We start from the raw sequence: 24064 nt of genomic DNA, 5'->3' as shown, positions 1-24064 counted from the left end.
AATCAAATATTCCACCACTCCACCCTAAATGTGACTCTTAGTTTTAGTAAGACTTAATCTCAGTCTAGGAAGCCATAGTAAATCTAAGACCAGACTACCCAAAGACTGCAAGTAGACACTGCATAAATGGCTTAGGATAACTAATTGTTTTTTCCAACATGATATTCACTTATTTAAACTGAAGAATAGCAAGATGAAAACACATACAAAGAAACATTACAGGAAAAATAAACCACATTCAATACTCTCTCCTGTGTATAACAAAAGATCCTGAAGTTCAGCTATGAATCCCTTGCATTCATATTTACAAAATGATGAAAACAAAGAATAAAGAACAATAATCCAAGCCTGCCAAGGCAAAACCCACACACTTACTGGAAGCATTATGGGGAAAAAAATTTCTTTATGAACTTTCTTACTCAAGTGTGTCCTACAAAGCTTCCTGTGCCTTTTGCAAAACCTGCAGTGAGGACCACTGAGGGGACACAGGTAGAGCCAAGAAAAGAAAACACTCTCATTTCTCTTACGAAGACATGACACTGTTAGGAAGAGATATAGAATAGAATATTTCAGTTGAAAGGCACCTACAACAACCATCTAGCCCAACTGCCTCACCCCTTCAGGGCCAATATCCTGGTGTGCCACTCCAAAACCAAGGCTTCAGTTCCATGCAAAACTCCCCAAAGATTGCATCACTTCTCAGAAAACAGGATCCAAAAAAGTCAGATTATGTGCTTAATAGATTGCTTAGCAGTGAAGGCTCTGCTCAGAGCACAGTATTGCTTCTGGTCTTTCAGAAGTGATGAGTCCTACCCGAGATGTGTTGCAAATGCCCTTCCTCACAGTCAACCTGTTACAGATGGATGTTTGATAAGCAGTTATTAGCCATTTCTTAATAATTTATTGTTAACGTTATCCTAATATTGCACAGCATCTTCTGTTTAGGTTTTGGGAGTCGAGTCTTAATTTATGTTGGCTTTTGCTGAAGAAGTAGAACGTCCCTGTTTGGAGAGGGCAATAAGGAACTGACTTCCCTCTCCCGGAGAACACTTGACGCTTCGTTAGATGATTTCACACAGCCTCAAACACTCACAATTTATACACTAGTCTTAAAAATTCTTGTGACAACTAATCCAAGGCTATCTTCAAGGGAGAGAAATAAAATACCCCATTGTGTGTGGATGAACTATGCTTTTATGACTGCTGCGAAGTTGGTGACTCCCCTTGATAAAGCTGGGCACAACACCTATAATTTAAAACACAAATGCATTTGGAGAAAACAGACCGGGCTCATTTTGATTCGTCTTTTACACGTTTGCTGGAGCACGCTGCTGCAATGGGATCTTTCCCCGAGCAACGGCTTTGGCAGTTTTGTGAGTAAGCTCCTGAGATTCTCTTCAGTGAGCTACCGCTGACAACTTCCCGAAGCTGCACTGGGGGAGGTTTCGGCAAAGCCAGAAAGAGTAGGCTGGCAGCAGCGAGGCTCTCCGCTTCCCATGGCGACCCCCCAAAAGTCACTGCTCGGCTTTAGGAACGCCGGGCTTGGCCCGACCCGCGTGGAGCGGGTCTGGTGGGCAGCGGCTTCATGTTCTTCCAGCGCTGGAGCGGCGGCCCCAGCCCTGCCTCTCGGAGCCCGGCAGCGGGCTGCAGCCGACTGCCCACCGCCGGCCGGGCGGTCACCCTCGGGCGGGCGGGGCTTCAGCCCGGCCCCCTGCGCAGCCGGCGCTATCGAGCCCGGGGCGGCGGGGCGGTGCACGGTGACAGCCTCGGCAGCTGTTTTGCCCCGACGCCGGGCGAGCGTTGCTGCTGCTCCTCAGGCAGTCCTCGCGGGATGCCGTTCCAGCAGGGCTCTGCCCGGACGCGGCAGCGAACCGTCCTTCTGGTGGGCATCGTGGTGCTGCTGGCCGCTCTCGTCCTCGCCGTCGTGCTGGCCTCTCTTCTGACTCACAGAGAGCAAGAGGACGATCCCAAAATGCTGAAGTGGAAGGACAGAGGTACCACTAAGAATCTGCAAGAAGTTGTCCTGGGAAGATGCTACAGCTACGTCACGGCGCGGTACCCTGAGCTGCGGTGAGTAGCGGTCTCGATTGGGCGTCAATTTTGTGCAGTTCCCAGAAGCGAGCTGCCTGCCACCTCCACCCGGCCATGGCCACTGGGCTTGCGGTAGCAGAGAAATCAAAGCAGGAAGCCCCAGCTCTCTGGCAGCTGCCCGTGCCCAAGTGGTGGCTTTTTAAGGAAACTACCTGCAGATCCAATGAAACTAATCCTAAACCTAGGTCAAAACATAATCATAAATAAGTTTTGCACCATCCTGTAAGGCAGCTAGAATAAAAGCTGGATTCTAACAGGTTTGAGTATGTGGATGCGAAGCAATTTGCTGTAAAGCTGATCTGCCAAAACTCTTGTAACACGGGACACTGTCTTCACATAACCAAAACTACATAGGAGAAGGGAAAAGGAGAAAGTTTGGCACAGATTTATAGGACAGGCAAAGGCATTATAAAATTGTCTTATCCAAAACATACGTGTTTAGCATCTGGCTAAGACTTTGCAGTGACCAAAGACGGCTTGCACAGAAGGGTGCAGAGCTCACAGTGCCAGCATGGCAGCCCCAGGCAGAACACTCATCCAGTGGTGGTCCTTTCTCAGCCCATGCCAGCAGACAGTGTGACACTCCCAGCACCCCATTGCTCCTCTGCTGCAGAAGAAGAGTCCCTGGGGCCAGCTCTGCAACAGCATATTTAGGGCTGAGAACTGATTTTATTATAGCCTTTGCCATACGGAAAGGCTGAGTATGAAATAAGGAGTACCCTGGGTATCCTTGTGGGTAACGGGGACACCCAGGACCCAGGGCAACCAGGGTCTCTCATCAGGGACCCAGTCATCACTTCCATGGTATCAGCCACCCGCCCTCCCCACACCCCCTGTGTTGTTTTGTTTTGTTTTGTTTATGGGGTTGTTTTTTTTTTCTGCAGCAAGCTTCTGGGAAACATTCCACCACTCAGGGTTGAGTGCCATGGAGTTACCCCACACCCTGGCTGGGTGACATCTTTAAAAAGGCAGTTGGCACCTCTCAGCTTCATGCCGTTGAGTTAAAGAGAACAAAGCTGTAGTTTGTTTGCATTTGGACTTCTCTTGGCCTTGTACGTCTGGTGCTGTATGAAAAAGATGATTCGCAGCATTTAAAAGGAAATGAACACATGGAAAGTCATGGCCTGAGCATGCAGAGACTGAAATTCATGCTTTAAATTAAACAAGTGAGTTTAGTGAAGGGGAGTGGGATTCTTCTACAAATAAAATTTAAGAGCTCCTAGAGCTTTTGAAAATCATGTACAGTTCTTAAAGCTCCCATGAACTTATTAAAGCATGCACTCAATATTTAAAACTGAAATTCTTTTGAAACCTAATAGCCTTAATTACTTATGCTTGTTTCTTACAAATTGGGGTGCTAAAGATGTGAAAATCACTTTTGTGTGAATGTTTTCAGCTACTGTCACCTGTATTTTCCTTCACCCCCCATCTGAATCCACACCGCAAATATATTGGGAATAACGTTTTCAAGCAGCTATCTCAAGGACACGTTTTTAAAAATCACAAACCTGTGAACATAAGTTTTCTAAAAAGGTATTTTTACAAGGCATAGCATTTTGTGCTTTTCTTAACCTAACAGTGTTTAATAGCCTGATGGCTGTGAGCTCACTTTGATTTCCAAGAGGAGTACAGAATCATAGAAGCATTTTTGTCCTTTCAGATGAAATTAATTCTGTATGGCAGGACCTTTCTTTTCTTTTAATTTTAGAGATGAACTTATCTAAGGCAGAGAACACTGGAAAAAGTTTAAAATATGTCCATTTTTGCACACCTGATGTTCCTGAACAAACAATTAAACAGGTGCTTTTCTGGGAAACCAACCTGAGATTCCTTGTTTCTGATCCTGCTCAGCTTGGTGGAGGTTGTCATGTAACCACTTCTGGCACTGGCCCTTTCTGATAACGAAGCAGGTGCCCTTAGGACACATCAGAGAGCTCCAGATCTTTCATCCCATGCTCTTTCATTATTAATGTAGGCCTTGAATCTTGCATTGCATGAGATCTTTGGTGCATTTAATCAAAGAGAAGAAGTAGGAACAGTGAAGTGCAGAAACTCAGGCAGGCTTATGAGCTGGGCAAGCTGTGTCCTGTACTCAGAACTTTCGTTACCACTACTCCCACCACGGGAACCTCACTGCCTTGGTTAGAAATCTTCTGATTTCCTCATAAGTTTGTGTCTCTTCATATCCCTTTAATCTCACACCAACATGTGCATGTCTTGAAAAAGTTCTGCTTGTAGTAAACTCATGGATGTTTCCTCATATTTTTACTTTTTTGTACGAGAGACACTAAGTTCCCTCTTTGATGATATTTTCTTCTTTTTTTTTTCTTTTTTTGTAATAGTCTATTTACATCAGGAGTTAGGGAATGTGACTATTTACTACATTTGGGAATGGCATATTTCAAATTGGAATAGCTGGCTTGTCCTGGAAAAAAAGGGGATCGTTGATGTATGGATATGGACTTTGTAACGTTTCTAGAAATCACAGTTGGATTTAACAGAGCCTGAAGTCTACATCCTCCAGTTAGCTCTGCTTATGCAGCTGCATGCTATAAATTGTGTGAGGAGCCCACAGACATGCTAATGCACATCTTCCCTGTCATGGCTGCTTTAATACTCAAGGGTACCTCCCTGACATCTCTCTTATCTTACTGGAGCCCTGGACACTGTACATAGTCAGCGTGCTCTGGTCACGCTTCTGTTTTTTGGTACAATCTTGTGGGCTGAACCTAAGCTCAGTGAGGCCACTGGAGAAACTGCTACTGTCTGCAGCTGAGTTTTGTAAGCACCTCACACTATCAGATTTTATCCTCTTGATTCCCTTGTTCTCTAAAACCATCCAAACATTGTATTGAACATGGTCACTGAAGAAAAATTCTCAGGTAGTGTACAAAGCACCTGCTACTGATCATTCTATTTAATTGCCTGTGTGTGATGGAATCCTTTTATTTCTGCTGCTGGCTGACTCTTACCATTTGTATATGTACAGTTTCCTCCGTTAGTCCTCCTGTGCAGAACTGTTCTCATGCCAAAGTTCAGGAGAAAGGCAGGGAGTTTTCGCTATTAGCCCCCTTTTTTAGGTAAAAAATGTGAACAGTATAGCAGCAAGCTTTAGGGGTGACATTCCTTGCATACAGAGTTGCACATCTAGATACTGACATTAAAGAGCAGTATTTCTGTTTGGCTTCCCCAGAAATTACTCTCTGCTGCCAGAAGACAGAGCTAAAGTAACAGTTTGTCACAGCTCAGAAATCGTTATGGCTATATTCGACATTGGCAAAAGCTGCAAGTTCTGCTGTCACCAGCCTCGCACAAATCCTGAGCTGTCAACCATGGCCGTTGGTGTGTATTGTGGTTCTGTCCGAATAAAAAACAAAGGCTGTTTGGCCTGAAGGTTTTGACCCCAAGCCACTTGGTTGCCTCTTTCCCACGTCCGGACTCCCTCTTGTGGCTAATAGAACTCTCCCAACTCTCATCCACTGCAGATTTCAGTTCACACGAATGCACCCCCGGTACGATCAGAGCAGGCAAGGGGAGGTGGCGTGCACAGAGCTGCCTGCTCACCACCTCCAGCCTTCTGCAGGACCAGGTCAGTGCCTGGTCATTCAGAAAAGCAGTGCTGGTCAAGGCCAGTTAGAGTGACACAGTAACTTACCCATTGCTGTTGATGATTTTGGACCTTGATGTCTCCTGGGACAGATCAGGCAGTAAGGGATGTATCATTGAAACACACTGAACTGAGCTTTAGCTGGAACTGGAATATAACAATCAGGCACAAATGGACAGTTATTAGCACCTCAGGACTTAGAGGCAGGGCTACTGGTTCTATAGTCGGTCTCTCAGATGAGTCTTCATGCTGTTTGAAGCTCAAGTTTCCATAATCATTCAGTGCTGCATGAAGTAAGAGAGGACTGTATTTGGGGTTGATGGTCATCTCTTTCTAAAGGAAGGTCATTAGAAAGAATTAATTTTCTTTTTAGTGAGGGGCAAGTTCCCATGGCAGTGGGTACTTATCATTTGTGTTTGAGACAATTAATTGCCAACATTTATTCTCCTTGCTGGTAAAGTCTCCTTTGATTTTAACCCAGAAACCAGAGGGAATATAATTCTGTACTGCCCTTCTACACATTATTAATAAGTATTTGTTAATAAAATACTGTTCCACTTAATTTTCTGATGCAACTTTATGCAAATGTATAGTCATGCACAGTCAGTTAGATGCCTGTTTTCTACCTTCTCTCTGTTTCTTGATTTTATAGATTGGCTATACAAGCAATGGCTGGTGGCTGTCTAAATCATAGCACCACTCTAGGATTGAATTTATCAAATATTTGGGTGAGCAAATCTAAGAGCTTGTTGCTGCTGAAAGAGGAATCCTGTTTTCTCCTACCTCTCCCTGCTTTAGTTGTGTAACGTCTGTGAAGATGTCAGTGCGAACAACTGTGCTCAGAGGTGGGATCATTCAGTTGTCATTGTATGGTTAAAATTCAAGAACTGTTTAACACCACAGAGTACTGCAGGGAAATATCACTTTGCTTATCCATAGGGCTAGGAGAAATAGATCCTTCTTCCTTCTATGATCAAATGCAAATCTCCCCTCAAGTGTCCAAAGGAAACACCAGTTTCTGAAGATGCAGTCTGTCTTCCCATGAGATGACACTGAAAAGAGGTATTATAAAGAAGCTCACTCACAGTTATACTAAATCTCTCTCTGTTCCCTTGTCGTGCTGACACCTGCACTCTTGAAGCAGAGACTTCTCCTGACTTACTGCATTTATGCCACATCCCAACAGTTTTAGCTCTACAAAAAAACCAATGTACTGTGAATTCATGTTATGGGGAAAGAAACAACCAAAACCAACCAACCCCTCAGCTGCATGAAGCCAATTTTTCTCTGCTATAAAATATTTTTATTTAGATCATTCTTATGGAAGTGCTTTTCCAAGTTTAGTACTGAAAATAAAAGAATACTAAAATACACTTTCTAATCAAGGGTTAAGATGCTACCTTACATTTATTCCCTCTGCATCTGTTGATGACAATGGCACTCACTTGGAAGTTTAAACTGTTGAGCAACTACAACCCTTAGTCAAAACACAGTCCAGGTGAGAATTCTATCTTTCTAGAGGCTGCATCCCACTTCCAGGGCATCACTGAAAACACCACCTCCTTAAGCAGCTTGGATTTTCACCCAGGAAAGCTGAAATCCAACCAGGAAAAAAAAAATCTGCTTGTGGTAGATGAACAGATGAACTCTTCACTGGTTTATAGCTGCCACCTCTTGGTTCAGTCCTTCCTGGGAGGGTGATAAGGCTTAGTGTTGTTCTGGAGTACCAATTCCTACCTCTCATAAAATACTTCGGGAGCTATAAAACAAAGCCATAAGCACACCAGCCCTCAAAACCCTCTCATTCCTGCAGAGGTGAAGGACTGACGTGACAAGGATTTACCATTTGTTCCAGGTCACTTCTCGTACACAAACACACAGCCCTGAGGTGCCTGCTGTGGAAATCTCACCTTGTATATCTTTTTAGAGACCTCCAGACTCCCCAGTTCTGCCATGGGGAATTTAATTGCTCTGCCCATAGGCAACCTTTCCAGAAGTCATTTCCCTGAGGCAGTTTGGGATCTCTCTCTCTAACCCATGTCATTTCCCCTGATGTTTTCTTTACCGGCTTGTGAACTATTTAATTAAGGAAGAGAGCAATACTTCCAAAATCAAGCTGCCAGAAAAAAAATCTAACATGTCATTCTCATATTGAAAAAAAATAAGTTACCATAAATGTTATGATGACAGACACTGTGCGATAATTCAAAGTGGGCAGTGAGAGGCAAGTGTGCATTGGAGATGTTGAGATTGACAGCTCCACCATTTTTTTTTTTCTTCATCCTTTCCCTTGACAATTTCCCCCCTCTCTATTAATGCTACAAGCAGCAGGCAGTGGCCTCCTCATTGATGGCAGTGTGTCAGCTGACCTCTCTGAATTCCCATTTGTCTGATTCTTTAAGCACAAAGATGGCTGATGGGAGATCTGAAGGTCTAGAATTATAGGAATGAAGTTGGTCTGTTGTACTCACATCCCCATTTTCTGACTCAGTGATCTGGAGATGGGTCAGGCCATCACCTGGCATGAAGTTCCGTGCACCCTCAGGGCTGGCCTCAGCTGTTGCTCCTGGGAAATCCATCTCCCGCACGATGGCAGTGTGCTCCTTGCACTGAGCTCTTGGCACCCGCTGCTCAAACTGACTGCAGAGAAGTCCAACCACAGCTGCCTGGGCTGGGCTTGCGGCGGCTCAAAAAATGCCACTTCAAAGAAGCAGTGAGACATGGCGAGGCTGGAAGAAAGGAAGGGACAGCAGAAGGAAAAAAAAAATCTAAATATTTAGGGGGAAAAAAAAGGTAGCAAATGGATTCGGGGGGGGGGGGGGGTTGGAGGGGGGGGGGTAGAGGGGGGCTGGGGGAATTTCAGCTCACACTGACACACTTACTTAGGGCTTCTTGTCCTGGCAGGCATAAAGGCTGCTGTACATTGCACAGTTTCTGACAACATAAAGACAGGGCTATTCATAAGCTCACATCAAAAACCAAACTGAATACAGATGTGTAGATTGTACTGCTGTCTGCAGCCATCACGTGTTACCTAAAAGGCAGATTAGCTGAGACACAGGCTGAGCTGTGCCTATTACATGCAGAACTATGGCTACTCCATTTATCTCCTTTGATATGCATTCTCCCTCTGAAATGTCTGGGCTTTTGCAGGTGAAGATGATGTCTTAGACACTTAGCAGAGTGCCAGTTGTCCTTACGCCATCAACCACGAACTCCTCACTGACTTTTTAAAGAGCCAGATTTCTGAGTGCATAGGTGCATATTTGCATTAGAGTTTTGGATTTTCTTATATGATTTGCAACTGCTGGTGAGGTTTGATCCCTGCAAAAGACAATTACATAGAGGGACTGTTTCTCGCTCTAACTTCAGAACCTCACCACACAGCTACAATTGAAGACATTTTCATCTTTTAGGAGGGAAACTCCAGACTTTGAAAAGCTGATATTGGTTGCAGGGGAGACCATGTATGACCAGGGAAGACTCTCTGCCTGGTAGAGTGATTTGAGCTGATCGAGTTCTCCACAACAAAGCCTGGAAGCAATTTATCAGTTGTAAATTTCAAATGGGTCCCATATGTGGAGCATCTCCCTCAAATTTTTGCTTGAAGAGATACAGGCAACACATCTGAAGGAAACACTGCCTTTCTGGAGGTGGTGAGCATCTAATGTCAGTCTAGTACTGAACTGAAAGTACGACGTTGTTTGTGGTGCAACTGACACCAGCAGTGATTAAGCTTATCCCTGATATTATACCAATTAATTTCAGTTGAGGGTGAATTTGCTTCATCATGCCCAGTTTTAAATAAAAAAAATAAAATTTTCTATATTAATAGTCATTTGCCAGGTAGCTGAACGCCATCCCATTCCTTTAAGTGAAAGGATATTCTTCCAAGGTTAGCCAGCCCGGTGTACTGATATGCAACAGATAATGATGATGATGATGATGTCAATTTTTCTAATATGCACATTGAAGTTTGGCTGCTAATGGAAATGTTCTTCGCCCCAGCTTCTGTTTGATAGCTAAATGTGATATTCACATAAAAAGTACATAGTCAGAAATACTCAAATTCATAGGAAAGCACAACTTCTACCCAAACATGAGGACAGATGCAGGGTGTGCTTTGCAGTGTGTCTAACATTCAGATTTAATAAGGGAGTATAGTTTAATGGTTATTTGTATCTCAGCCATTACTCAGTGCTATACTGAGTGCTGGATATAGTTTCTGTCTCCAAAAGGTGATAAGGCAACTTCTGCAAAACTCACATTTCAAAGCGTTGCAGGTTCAGTTGCTGAGTTCACAGCAGATTTCACAGTGTTCCTTCTGTTAGCCACTATTTCACCAGCATTTCCTAAACTCTATTGATTAAAAAAAAAAAAAAAAGTTAAAAGTGTTAAAAAATTAAACATAAAATTAGAATGTATTTGTTTTACATGTCATTGAATTTGGATTTCAGATTCTGTAGAAGTATAAAAGGGCTTAAAGATTTCAGCATAAACAAAGCTAGCCGCAAAGGAAGAAGTCCAGTGTGCATAAAGATAGGATAAAGATAGGTATGATGCAGAATTAATCTAGAACCCCAAACATACAAACAAAAACCAGAGGAGAGTACACAAGCCTTGCAGCAGTGTAGTACAAAAGCATATTTACCGTGGATTCCTGTATCTTAATTAGATTAATTAAACTAGAAATACTTTTCCTTCCTTTTGTAAACCATTCTTTTGAGCCCAGTCTGTGACTGAGAACTTCCCAGAGAAAACTTGGGAGCTGCCTTGAGGGGAGAGTTTGTTTCTCAAGCATTTTTTTGGCAAGGCAGATGTGCTTCTTGCTGGAGTTTTTAGCATACCAAGTGCTGGCAAACTTCTCATACTGTTTTCAGAAGGCTCAGAGCTACAGCAGGTCTCTGCTTTATTTCTGTTCAACGTCAGTTAAATGCTGTACATCAGACAAATATTTTCTTGCTGTGCTGTAAAAAGGGACAGGTGAAACTATTAACAGTGTCTGCCTCAACAGTGAGGCTTGAAAGAGTTGCATATCTTCCTGCAGCTGGGATTAACAGGTCCCGAAGTCTTCTCACTGCTGATTTTTTTCATATATCAATCAAAATCACATATATCAATCAATCAAAATCTGTGAGACTGGTAATCTCTTTGAGACATGAGGCAAAGCCTGTATATCATATGAGCAAAATAGCTGCCACTCCAAGTCAATGAATTGTTCAGTTGTGAAAACATGCACACTGATATGCGAAGACAGCAGAAACAAAATATTGTTTGGCATTTGTATGTTTGGAGTTGGTTGTTTGTTTTGTACACTGAAGATCTGTATTTTGTTTACTGAAGCAATGCTGAAATTGCCTAGTTTCCACAGCAGACCATCTTCATGCCATACCATTCTTCTGTGTGCTGCACCTAGGAGTGCCACACTGATTACCAGCTGTGGAAGAGTTTCCCCCATTTAAAGGCTAAGCCCTCCTTCATCTATGACATTAAACAGTTTTGCTCAGCTTTGCCAAGGCTGTGGATAAGACTCCCCTCTCAGATAAACGACATCCACGCAGAGCATCAAGTGCTGAACTTGGTGTCTTAAAATACTGGGAAGCTGATGCTTTGACTTTGTGACTCAGCAAAGTGTCTCAGCACAGCTGTGAATCACCTGGATTCTTGATGCTTTGTGCTTTTCATGGCCATGACTTGAGTCTAGCAGCAGAAATGCTTTGTACTGTGTCTAGCACTTCACTCTCTGCTTTGGAAACAAACCCTTAGGTTTTTCTTATGATTCCATGAAAAATATTTTGTCTCCTGAAACCAGTCTTAAAAACTTAGCAGTGTGAAAGTATAAAAGACCAGATAACCAGCTGTCACCTGTGACTGTTAGCACTGTTACATATAACAGATGCAAGGAGCAGCTTAGAGGGAAAAAAAAAAAAAAAACCAACAAACAAAAAAACCTGCCAGGAAGACAAATAATTTGACGGATTAGAAAGTATGAGCCATATAAATGTTTGTGAGATGTACCAGTGCTTACAGCCAGGCCCTACACATTCTCTTTATGATACTGCTGACAGTGCAAAGCAGAGGGGACAGCTACCTGTTTTGTAATGTCACCACTTAATCAGCAGGAGCCCTCCCTGTCGGCTGATTCAGTGTGGTCATGCTGTAATCCTATGTGTCAGGGAGAGGTATTTACAACTTTTCAACCCCTAAATGAAGTACCAGAGTTGGGAGGGTGGTCTCTGTGGGTTACTTACACTCTTTGCAGCCAGGGACAGTGTCGCAGTGAGGGAAGACTTGGACAACAATCAATATGATTAATAAGCAAGCTACAAACTTTATTGAACATCCAGGTGTTTATATAGGATAGCTCAGATACAATAACAATCTCTATGCAGAACCATGACAGTTTATTGGGTAAGGGCTGAAAGCCAAGCCCTCCCACCTGTGCCTAAGTCGGCAGTTCAAGGACACACTGTCCTTGCCCTTGATTGGCTTAAGACAGCTGTGTTCTGTTCTTTGTCGACTCCTGCTCACCCAGCAACGTGACCTTTATCAACCAGCCAATCCTCCACAGGACAGGTTCCTCCATAAGGAAATTTAGTACACTTAAGTTAAATTCTGCCAAGTAAAACATTGTGAATGCAGCCTGACAGGACAGTGCAGTAGGAAAGAATGACTGTGCTCCTTAGAGAACCTGCAGTCTGGCTTCTTGATTCTGTGGTGATTGTAACTGAAATTGCATTTAGCCTCCTGGATACAAGACAATAGTAAAAAAATCATCACTGTTATTAGCCTTTACTCACCTGGGGGTGAATCTGGTTCATATAAAGAAGAGGTGTTGTTCCTAATCAGCTGGAGCTGGCTCTGTGTAACAGACCGGTATGGTACAGATTAAATTCATCATGAAGCCAGGACTGCCCCACTCAGCCATGTGTCTAGAGATCCTCCAGGATGACCTGCCTTGTCACTGCCCCCAGGATCTTTCTGCATTTCAGACAGCACTGTACAGTGGCAATATCCAAGCCTGTTTAAAATCAGCAAGGCCAAGCTGCAGGGTATCTGCAGCCCAGATAGAGTTCTGCAGTACAATGCACTTGGCTGCCCCAGAACGAGAAATGAGGACATACCTATCATAGATCTTTCCCAGAGGACTGGAAGAAGCTGGGGCCTGGAAAACTGCTGTAGTAACCACCTTGGTGGTATGGCTTCCCAATAACCATTATCATATACAGTGGTAAGTTAGATCTTACTGCATAAAGGCAAAAGGGGAGGAAAGCCAGGGACGTCTTGCAGTGGATTGCCTGCTCTCTCCCACTATTGACACTGGCTCAGACCACTGTACTGTGTCTGACAGAGGCATTGCCTCTGGTCCCTAATGCTGTCAGGTGCTGTCCCTTCTGGACACAAAGAGACAGTCTGGTCTCCTCTGTGTGTATTTTCCTTAAGGCTTATGGAGAGAAGGAAGAGAGTTCATGTCAGATCATGAAGAATTGGCCAGGAGCTGACAAGTGGTTCAGGGCCCCACAGTTTGGACATGGCCCATGTCATACAAACAGCTCAACTCTCTGCATTCCAGTTTGCCTCTCTGATGCTCAAAATGGGATCCAGTTCACTAGCAGGAATGAGATCACACAACTGTAGGGCAGATTAACTTGGATAATGTTTGGAAATCTTCAATTACTTACTTAATTTCTTAAGCTCTTTAGAGTTCTTTAATCAAGTTACACATCCTTCGTTTTACAGACTACCAACTGGTACCAAAGCCTGCAGCTGTATGTCTGTCATGTACTAACTGGTCCATGCTATTTTCAGGGTGCTCTGAAGGCACCGGTTTCTTCAAACAAGACAAAGTCCGTTCTTCAAACAGCTTTCAATGGGAACACACTGGGAAATAATTGCAGACGGTGAAGAAAGAGTGGATGAATCAGAGACAGAGCATCTCCATTTAGATATGCAGACAGCAGGATAACACAGTCAGCATTAGATTTGCATAAAAATAGAATGCAGAATCACTGTCACTGCATAATAACGGGGCCTGGAACCATGGGAGCATGAAGAGGAAGAGACATGCACCTGTGGGGGACAGACTCGAAAACACATGCTAGACAGACAACAATTATGAATTGCCTTAAGGCAAAGTTTTCATTCAGTACCTCCAGCACAGGAAAGCAAATGCCCTGAGCCATCCCACAGGTTGTATTCTGAGGGGTCAGGAAGGGAGCATGGCAGTGCTTCAGTACAGAGGCAGGATTGCTCATCTGCACTGGGGAACAGATTTCCTCATGGTGGCAGGAAAGGAGCCCTGCTTCTGTCAGCAGAATGAGGATTTATTTCCTAGACTGGCGAAGCAGCATCTTAAGAAAGAAGCGTAGGCTGAGGTGATAGGGTTGTGTCCTGGTGTGAAGCAGTTCCCCCATGAAAATTTAGAGGGACACCTCTGACTCATGCCAATGAAAGCAAAAGGGCCAGAACTATAATAGAGTGGAGAATCAGGAGACTGGAAAAAAAAAAAACAAAACAACAAACCACTGGAGACCAAGCACCTGATCTGGATCTTGGTTATACATGTGTGAATCAGCTGTGGCTCCAAAGTCAGTAGCTACAAATGAGTGCATAAATTAAAATAACATCAAGTCCAAACCAGCCAGACCCTTGTTTTTGTTTTAGATAAAATTATAGGTACTATTTCTGTAGGGTGAAACATTGCAAGGAAACACATGGACATATTTTTGTCTCACTGTACCTTCAGCCATGCTTTTGAAAAGTACAAACTGCAGGCTGCCATGTTTGCTTCTCCTGCTTTAGTCCAAATAATCACAAAATTTGATCTTCTGATTGTGTGATATCAGCATTGTTGTTTCTATGGAACAAAACCAGAGGATGTTCAGATATTGCAATAATTAGCAATTTAAAATGTAAGAGAGAGGAAAAAATGTTTTATAACTGCTTATTCCTTACTTTATGCTTACTTTGCTGAAGATGCTCTGCTTTTGTAACGGATAATGCATTTCAATGCCTGAGCATAGTCAGAACTCTTTCAAAATCTTATCCATAGTATGTGACCATAACAGAAGGAGATCCTTTCATATCCATACATACTCATAAACACTAATTAATTATGCTTTAATCTTTTGGCAGAGATAAGGATTGCCTAAAAATATGGGACTCCTTAAAACATGCCTTCATTTACAAGAATCCCTGTAACATTACCTCAGAAGATTATCAGCCTTTAATGGAGTTAGCAAACCATCCTATACCCTGTAACAAGGTAACAGCACTATGCATGGTGGGCTGCTGCAGTAGGATTGCTGTGGGATGGCTTCTTTGTGCAGTGCTCTGAGCAGTGGGATCATGCCTGGAATGATTGTCAGGAATCACAGCATGGTTTGGGTTGGAAGGGACCATCCCCTAGTCCAATCCCGCTGCAGTCAGCAGTGACATCTGCATCTGAAATCTGCAGCATGATATTTTGCTTTTGCACTTATTGCCAAGAGTTCTGCAGTTACCACCTTTGGACCTCAGTTACCCTCTGTTCACACAGTATCACTGGACATCATCCCTCTGTCAGGCCTGCCTCAGGCCTCAGTACAGGAGTCATCCTGGAGAAGTGACAGAGAAGTCCCTGTGCCCTGAGCATATTGGCTACCATGCTGCTAGAGGGACACTGCTACCACAGAGCTGTTCTCCCATGAGCAGCTCTAAAGCACACAACGAATTAGGCATACATCCAATGAAAACAGTCAAACGTTTGCTTTCAAAATGCTTTATGGGTTGAACATGTCCATTTCCCTCAAAAAAAAAAAAAATCCCAAAACAACAATAAAAAAACTCCCCAAAAGATTTTGAAAATGGAAGCATGGGCTGCAGAAATAGGAATAAACACACTAAGGTGAACTTGCAGCATTTCACAAAAAGACTAAACCTCCTTCATTATCATGAAAATGCTTTGGTTTTCTGCAGAAAAATGTCCTGACCATATTTCCTGACCTGTACTCTAGCATAAATATCACTTACTAGACATCGTACCTTTTTTCACAGTCGCTCTTTTGGAGCAAGACAAATGACCTCGTTCATCGTTACACAAAATCCAATCAAAATTTCCTTACCTTGGAGGACACCTTGTTGGGTTATATGGCTGATAGGGTTTCATGGTGTGGAGATCCCTCTGCCCCAGGTAATATGTCCTAATTTTTACAAAATAAGTATGAACACTGGAATTTCAGATTGCCCTTTTCTCTTGTATATCTAGATCTAAACAAGATCCTTTCCACATACTCTTTTCTTGTAATTTAGTTTAAAAACTTAACTGTATTTCTGTCCCATGTTATTGTAGACTGAAAATAATACTTAGTTTTCAGGTTAATTTGAAAAACACAGCGTTAGCTGTTATTAACACATCAAGTTTCTGCTTGGACTAACGGTCACATCTAGCCCTCTTTATCTAGACTACTTCCTTCCTTCCTATGACTGCTGTGGGAGAAACTGCAGAACAAAAGCGTCATTCAGAAAGATCCTGGCCATAGGCCAGTCAAAGTGGTGGGAACAGGATGTAGGTGGCTTGGGGGTTACTGCTGTCCATTCCTCCTGGGCTCATGCTTAAGGATAGCAATCTCTAAACTCCACTGGCATTACTGAAAATGTTGGGCATTTTTTTTTATTTTTGTCCAATGCAATTGGACAGTATTTGTGAAGGGCCAACTTGTTTCTCACATTGAGGATTATGTGTTTTCCCTTCTCAGTTTTCTGAGAATTATTTGCATACAAGGCTTGCCACCTTCTCCCTGAAGCTGTGTGGGAGCAAACAGGAAGATCCTTTGAATACATGCAAATTCCCTTTTCTCTTAGAGCTCTTTCCTCATGTAGCCTTCTTGCTTTGGTAGGGGACAAGTTTTTTTGCAATTGTTAATCAGCTCTCAAAGCCATGTAAGCACTGCAACAATATTCATTCCAACCTTAGCTCTTCTATAAATGTATTTCTTCTCAGGAATCAACTATGAGTCTTGTCCAAAAAGAAGTGAATGTGAGAGCAACCCTGGATCTGTATTCTGGAAAATGGCATCCAAGATGGTAAGATCTAGAATAAATATCCCCAAATCCAAGGCTGCTGAAAGACACTGCCAAAAATGTGAATTTGCAGCCTGAACATAAAACACGGAATAGGAAAACTTCAGACGAGTTTTAGCTTCAGGTGCTAAAAATCATGGCATTGGAAATTTGCATTTCCAAGGTCCCATATTTTATGTACAATATGTAATGTCACTGTGGTTTGGCATTCTTATTTGTGGATGCAGACTGTGAGCCAACATCTAGAACAACACTTGGCAGACAGCTGAAGTTTTGCAAATAGTGCTTACAATAATAATAATAATCACCTTAATGAAATTACAGGACTGCAACTGCTAAAATAAAGTTCATTTGAGCATGTTAATGTTGAGAGCAGTGCCTACATTGGCACAAAGATTTTCCAAAGAGCTGTGAATCCCCTTGCATCCTCCTGGCATAAACCTGAAGATTGTGTCCTCCCACAGTGGTGCCTGGCAAGGTTCCTATGATGTACCCACCCATAGCTACATGCCAGCTCCCATCATATGAAGGAGGCCCTGCTAGTCTGAGTTAAGTAGTTAGTCTGCCTTTGTTGAATCAGCCCTAAGAAATTGCCAGGGAAAATACCCAACAACCTACTGTCTTGTTTCAGTGACATTTTTTTTTAAGTCTCTTGAGACTTCACCCTTGATACAAGTAGTAGTAGATAACTGACCCAGTGGAAAACCACCATTCTTGTTTCTGCTTTCATGTACAGAAAAATCCCTCTACTCACCATAATAAAAGTTGGTTTGTGGGAAATCTCATGTACATAAGTTTTTCAAGGTCAAAACTGTTTCTGTGTTCTCATTATTCTCCTCAGTTCCAGAGTCTGGAGGGAGAAACCACCTTACTCGTTCAGGCTTGCTCAACTGCAGGCTTTCCAGGCCAACTAAATTTAAGATCTACTAAAACTCTTGCTTATTACATTAGAAGATTACACATAATGAAACTTTCCTGCAACTTCACAGCTCCTGAGATCTGAGTCTGAGCCACTTTTTTTTTTTTTTATTTAAGAGGACTTGGACTATTTGATAAGTAGAGTTACCTGTGTTCAGCTTTAAAAAAAATCTGTCTTACCAATGGATTATATATTGAGTGGGTACTTTATGTTGTAACCTTAGTAGTCTAAAATTTGGACATGAGTGTTAAAGAAAAAAAGAGCAGTGATGACATGATCCAATAATTTAAAGATCAGATCAAACAAAACTTTGTGATGAGATTTACTAAAACCACTGGGGAAAAAAATCTCTAGCCACAAACGAACGCAGAGCATGAGTCACAGGCTAATGAATACGTGATGGTTTGTGTACACTTAAAGTAGTGATGCCTCTGTTTTGATCTGTCCTTGCCATCTGAGTTAAAGCAATCTGAGGACTATTCCAAGTTACTAAAGCCCCTGGGGCTCTGGAAAGCCCTGTTAAAACTGAAACCAGCGAAGTTTCTATACCTCAGATGGCAAGTCCATAGCTGGCTAATGCAGCTTTACCGCTGTTTGCAGTAGCCTTTAGAAGTTTGGGGGTTTTGCATTGACAAATTGTGCAAAAGTAGTGGCCATATCTTGTTTAAGACAAGTAGATGGCATCAATGAAATTACAGCAGTCTCTGCTAACCTTGATTCTGATGTGGCACTGCTTGTAGTGTCAGCATATAAAGTCCATTTGCTTTGTTCAGTTTGCAGAAGCAGCATGTGGTGTGGTTCAAGTGATGCTCAATGGATCAGTAGAAGGTGGAGCTTTTGGAAGCAGCAGGTATTTACTCACTGTTTCTGTGATGCCTGCAAACTGGTGAGCATGGTTTTGCCAGTGAGTTCCAGAGCAGAATGGGTTTTGGTAAACTCATGTAGGAGTCTAAATCACTGGCTGTTGTAGAGCTCGTTCATGTAGCTCCTTCTATACAGTGACTGTCACTGACATCCTTCAGAGGGTATGCAGGTGGGCTGTCCAGTACACTCTCACTGCACAAAGTCATGTCATTGTTATAGTTCATTTGTTCATGTGACATATTTCTAACTGTTCATGGAGCTGACTGGATTTTACCCCTCCAGACTGTGCTTCCTTGGCTTACCTGTCTGGAAGTGCAGTCTTGAATAATATTGAAAGATGAAGAATATGCTGGTCAGGGCAACAGCCATTTCCATTTCCCTTGCACCACACCAAATCAAGAGCCAGTAAGCTGAAGAGGAGAAAAGGCACTAAAGACGGGGAAAACTCCAGCTTGTTTTAGTCTGCAGACAGCTTCAAAAGTTCTCCCAGCAGTAGAATAAGAATGGTGAGAAAGTATTTTACAATAGGGCAATTAAATAGTCTATAAAAATCCATTGGCAAGGTTATCTTTGACTGAGAATAACAGCAGCACTAATAAGCAGTAGTATTTGAGGAACACTGTATGTTTTTCTCTGAGAACTAAGAATGCTTTGCTTTTTCATGCCCCATTCTTGCAGCATCTTTGGAAGCATTGAGATCTTTAACCTAAACCCAGACAGAGTCTCTGCAGTACACATTTGGCTTATGCATGACATTGGTGGACCTCAAAGGTAAGTCATGCTGGTAGAAAAAGCTGAGCAGCATGTGGAAGGCAGAGGGCACAGCTTGGTTCTGATGAGTGACTGTCTAACAGTGACACTGTCTTCAATCTGCTCACCAGACCTGCCCTGCATTCACTCTCCTAGCTGGAAAGGGTAACATCTCTACTGTTGTTTCCTGTAGCACTTTTCATGGGTTCTGCTGAACAGTTACAATTAAGACACAACAACATTTTCCTTGCTTTCAAGGGTCCTTTATGTTCCTTCCAACCCTACTGAGCTCCAAACTCTTACTGTGGATGCAGCACTGAAGTCACAGAACTGGCTTATGTCGTCAAGGGTGAACAGCTGGAAAATATGTTTGTCCACAGGAATAGTGTAATTAGGCTGAGCAGAACACTTTTTGGTAAAATAATTTCAAATGCTGGAGCAGGCTTCCCAGAGAGGTTGAGGGGTCTCCATCGGTAGACATACTCAAAACCCAAGTGGGTCCTGGGCAGTCTGCTCTAGCTAGTGTTCTTTGGAATACATCATCTCAAGCAGACCAATCCAAGCTAAATGGTTCTGTTATTTTTAGTAACATATCTGTAGTTTGAATCTTTACTGTGGGATTACTGACACCGGAACTGTGACCTCAAATCACATCTGAGCCCCCTTTTTCACACTGATCAGATTCATTTGCAGATTATCACATTTTAAGCCCTGAGCATCAGGCTCAGTGCCTTTGATGCCTGTCATCAGAGCTTGTTCAGTGGTTCACATGACTATAACACACTGCCATGGTTTCTCCTGTTCCTAGGGACCCCTCATGACAGAGGCAGCAGCTTTGATGCTGTGTGTCAGGAAGCAGGCCATGACATGCAGTGCAGATCAACAATGAGTGTGGACCCAGCAGAGACCCTTGGTTAGACAGCCTCACTGTCTGACGATCTGTCAGCACCTGCAGCGCTGCAACGCCACTCAGTCCAGATACCCAGAAGTGCCTCTTTGGCACACAAGCTGACCCCTCTGTCCCAGCTGACAGGCACATGTCTATCCTGTGGGCAGCATGCCAGACAGTCTTGGGGCACATTCCATAGAGGTTCACTAATGAAAAAGACATCGAGTAACCCGTACAGTAGCTCCCCAGACCTTGATCCTTTCTGCCACGATTTCCCAGGATCACAAAAGCCATCATGTTCCTCCTCAACAACTTCAGCAACCGGGTGCCCTGCCAGCCCTCTTGACACATCCCCCTCCTGTGCCAAGTTCACAGCATTTGCACTTTTGTTTTCTACTCACTTCCAAGGAAGAAGGGGCAGGTAGCTCCAAGAATATGTATTCCTCTTATTTTCTGATCTGTGTTCCTTGCTGAATCACTGATAACATCTGGCAAGTTCAGTGAACAAAGAGCTGGCCTTGCTTTCCACTAACACCATACATTAGGAACTCAATTTACGCCAGTGTTGCATTATTGCCCTGATGTGTCCCTTGTGCTCTGGACCAGAAGGTAATTTTTATCCTGAGGTAACATGTCTTTTGCAGTGGCTCCCTCTGTGTCTGTGGCATTTGTCAGTCTTCTCACCACAGTCAAAGGGAAGCCAAGCCTCCACAAACCCAATGGACTTCACAGCAAAACACTTAGCAAACAAGCTTTGAAAGAATCTTACCTGAAATTAAGGAAAGTGACATTGGGTGGGATTCAGCTGAGCTTCTTGTGCACACAATAAACACAAGTAATAAAAGGCTGTTCTCTCCAGTGAATCCTGCTCAGGTCATTCCATAAAGAGATTAAAAAGCATCTTGGAAGAACGAAACTTTAAGATCACCTGTGAAGACAATTACAGGTAATTATCTGCTTGTATTGGTGACAACTTGCTAACATAAAACTAATATTCTGTCTCCCTCTTGACATAATAAAGGTTTACAGCAAGCCACAACAGATTCCTCGCTTCCTGCCATCACATCCCTTTTATATGTGTCTGTTTGCATCTCAGGTGCTTCCACTTGTGGTGCAGACCTCATGTAGCCTGGGTCGGGGCTTGCTCTCTGCCCTGCCCTTGTCTTTGAGCATGTTCAGTTGCTTTCAGGGGAGGAGTAATTCAGCCTGCTTTAACAGATTTTCATCTGATCAGGCTTTCACTTACAAAAGTCAGAACCAAGTAAGATAGCTTTCCTCCTTGCAGATAACACAGGATGTCAAGGACAGTCCTTACCTGCTGAGATACAGTTTGAGCTTACTTTCTCTCCTGCTGCTTTGTCAAAGAGTGAGTCATGAGACAGCATAAGCATTATTAATTATTCTAAGTCACCATTGTTATCAGGGAAAAACAGGAGCCCAGGGAACAGAAGCCCTGACTTCCTTGAAATCTTTATCTACCTGCTGAGGAGATACAAAAGCCTGACACCCTTTATCCCTCTCTGTGGGTTCAGAGACCTTCACAAAAGTGTTCTTTATTGACATTAGAAAAGGAGCAATGGTTCAATATTACTCTTATCTGTCAGGAAGAGCTTTTCAAAGTGATGAACTCAAACTTGGATAAGAATATTTCCAATGTAAAAAGCCATTTCTATAAACTACTGAGTTTGTGACGTTAGGTTTAAGTAAGGAAAAGTTGGTCTGCAAAGGAGACAAATGCCTTATCTGGTGATAGGGCTTAATCCTGTTTAGGTTATCACTGATCTTGATTAATGGATTCTCTGCACATTGTGAAACGTTTAAGAGTGAGTGGTGCATGAATCAAGCAAATGGTGATGCTAGCGTACTCACTTTCTCTTTGGGTAAGTGCAGCCCTTAACCAACTCTCCCAGGACCTCTAAGTAGGTACAGATTATTTGAGCCTATGATGACATAAGCTCAGGGGGCAGGGAGGAAGAGGAAATGTGTAGTAACTTAGATCTCTCGTGGCTCAGTGCAAGGAATAACCTGTAAAGCATCATGAAGAGCTGTTGACACACTTGTGGCTTCTTAAGATAGGATAACAAGTAGGGCTCTTTGTCAGAGCTCAACTAACACATTCATAAACATCCATGTAGAGCAACATGGACCACTAATTTTACTATGTTATATACAGAGCAATATTATTCAAATAAGCAATTTACATGTGCAGTAAACCTCTTCAGGGCAGGCTGTGTAAGTAAGCTTCACTCCCCTGCAGTCACTGCAAGCAGAACCATGTGGGTCCCTATCAGCTCAGCATCTGGCTTTTCTCTTGCTTTTGTCCATGTCAGCAACGTCTTCCACAGGCAACTCAAAAAACACATTCACTGGAATGTACTTCTAGCAAAAAAGATCTAATCCTATCTGACATTGTCAACAACAGCTTTCTGTTGTAGCAGTAGGGATTCCTAATGAGTAAGCAAGGTGGTGAACTTCCAGCAAGGCAGCAACTGCAGTCAGTGCAAGAGATCTTACTTCGTTGTCAGAATGACTTTTATTATTGCACTGTAGCTGACATGCTTTGAGCTCACACCCTGCTCTACTCTCTACTCACTTGCTTTTGTCCCTAGCCCCTATAAACTCCAAAATTATTTCTGCAGCAAGATCTAAAAAAATTGTCCTAAGACACCTACTTGATAAGCAGACATGTAACATGCACCTTGACTTTCTGGTGACATTCAGTAACTGTGGAGTTATTCTGTTGTACTTGCAAAGTGGGTGTTAAATATTTGTTTGGTTTTGTGTCTTATCATAGGCCAGTTCAGCTCCTTCAGTGTGTGCATAACCCTGACCACACAAACTGCAGACCTTGCACCAACACCATGCCAGCTCCATGAAACGGGGCCCTCTGCACTGCAGGAGACTTTGGTTATTGGTGTGTGAAGCTGGAAAAGATGTGGCTACATAGCTTAGAGTGCTCAACAGTAGTGTCCTGTGCACAGAGTCCATAACCAGAAATCCTTGCTGGGATACTAACAGCCAAATAGCAGGAGATGATACTCTAGGTGTGATTACTGTATGCTCAGGCACACAGATATTCTGAGGAGCCAGGGCCACAGTTGGTGGCTGAGGGCAGATACTTTGCCCTGGTTTGCTTCCCCCTGTACAGATCCCCTTGTGCCCAGAGGCTCAGAGAAGGGATTGCCTCTGCCCAACCCTCCAAGCAGTGGAGGCAGAACTTGCCAGGGTCAGCACTTGACGTCTCCCCAGCCAAAAGCACGATAGGAAATGACCAGGGCATGCTACACTGTCCCTGCATCCCAGCACAACATCCCCCACAGGGAGCCATTGCCCAGTGGCACATGGTATAAATCATGTTTGTCTTAGGGACTGTGACACTACTGAGCATGTAAAGCAAGTGATGGAAGAGGCAGAGTGGTTCTTACCTTTTAATAGGCATCACAGTAAGTGGCTGGTAAGAAAACAGCTGACCTGAGCCAAGGAAAGACCAGAAACTACTCAGAGGGTTGCCAGCATCTGTCAAATTGGGTCAAATGTGTACCTGGGGAGAGAAAACAGCAAGACTGACTCAGACAGCCCTGTTAAAATCCTACTGGAATCACCGCTGCCGTTTGGATTACATTTTGTTCTTATTATAGCAGCACCTTTCACACAAGGTCCCTCCAGCCACAACGTGTCTGTCCACTGCGGTAGAGACACACATCAAAGGGTTACCACAATAAGGAATCTCTCCTGACCTTTTTCTGAGGTGAAAGGTGATGTCTTGCCATTTGTAATTCAGGAGCGTGGCTGTGCTGTAGCACACAGAAACGGCAGGGTTCATGGACTTCCCTTGGTCTCTATTTTGTTGGTCTCATACACATAGGCAAGTGCAGTGTTTATA

The 24064-nt window shown here is 43.2% G+C and overlaps 1 protein-coding gene across 1 annotated transcript; it reads left to right on the top strand.

Annotated features, from left to right (window-relative positions):
* The first annotated feature begins 1831 nt into the window (after nucleotides 1-1831).
* Nucleotides 1832-23057, top strand: CD38 (CD38 molecule). Its single transcript, XM_054391665.1, has 8 exons — nucleotides 1832-2070; nucleotides 14834-14963; nucleotides 15734-15869; nucleotides 16680-16762; nucleotides 18452-18528; nucleotides 19221-19313; nucleotides 21041-21127; nucleotides 22976-23057. Exons 1-8 carry the CDS (start codon nucleotides 1832-1834, stop codon nucleotides 23055-23057), a joined length of 927 nt encoding a protein of 308 aa, XP_054247640.1.
* The last annotated feature ends 1007 nt before the right edge of the window (nucleotides 23058-24064 follow it).

Source organism: Indicator indicator, chromosome 23 (genome assembly GCF_027791375.1).
Source record: "Indicator indicator isolate 239-I01 chromosome 23, UM_Iind_1.1, whole genome shotgun sequence".
Taxonomy (NCBI): Eukaryota; Metazoa; Chordata; class Aves; order Piciformes; family Indicatoridae; genus Indicator; species Indicator indicator.
This window is presented reverse-complemented; position numbering and strand designations above follow the sequence as displayed.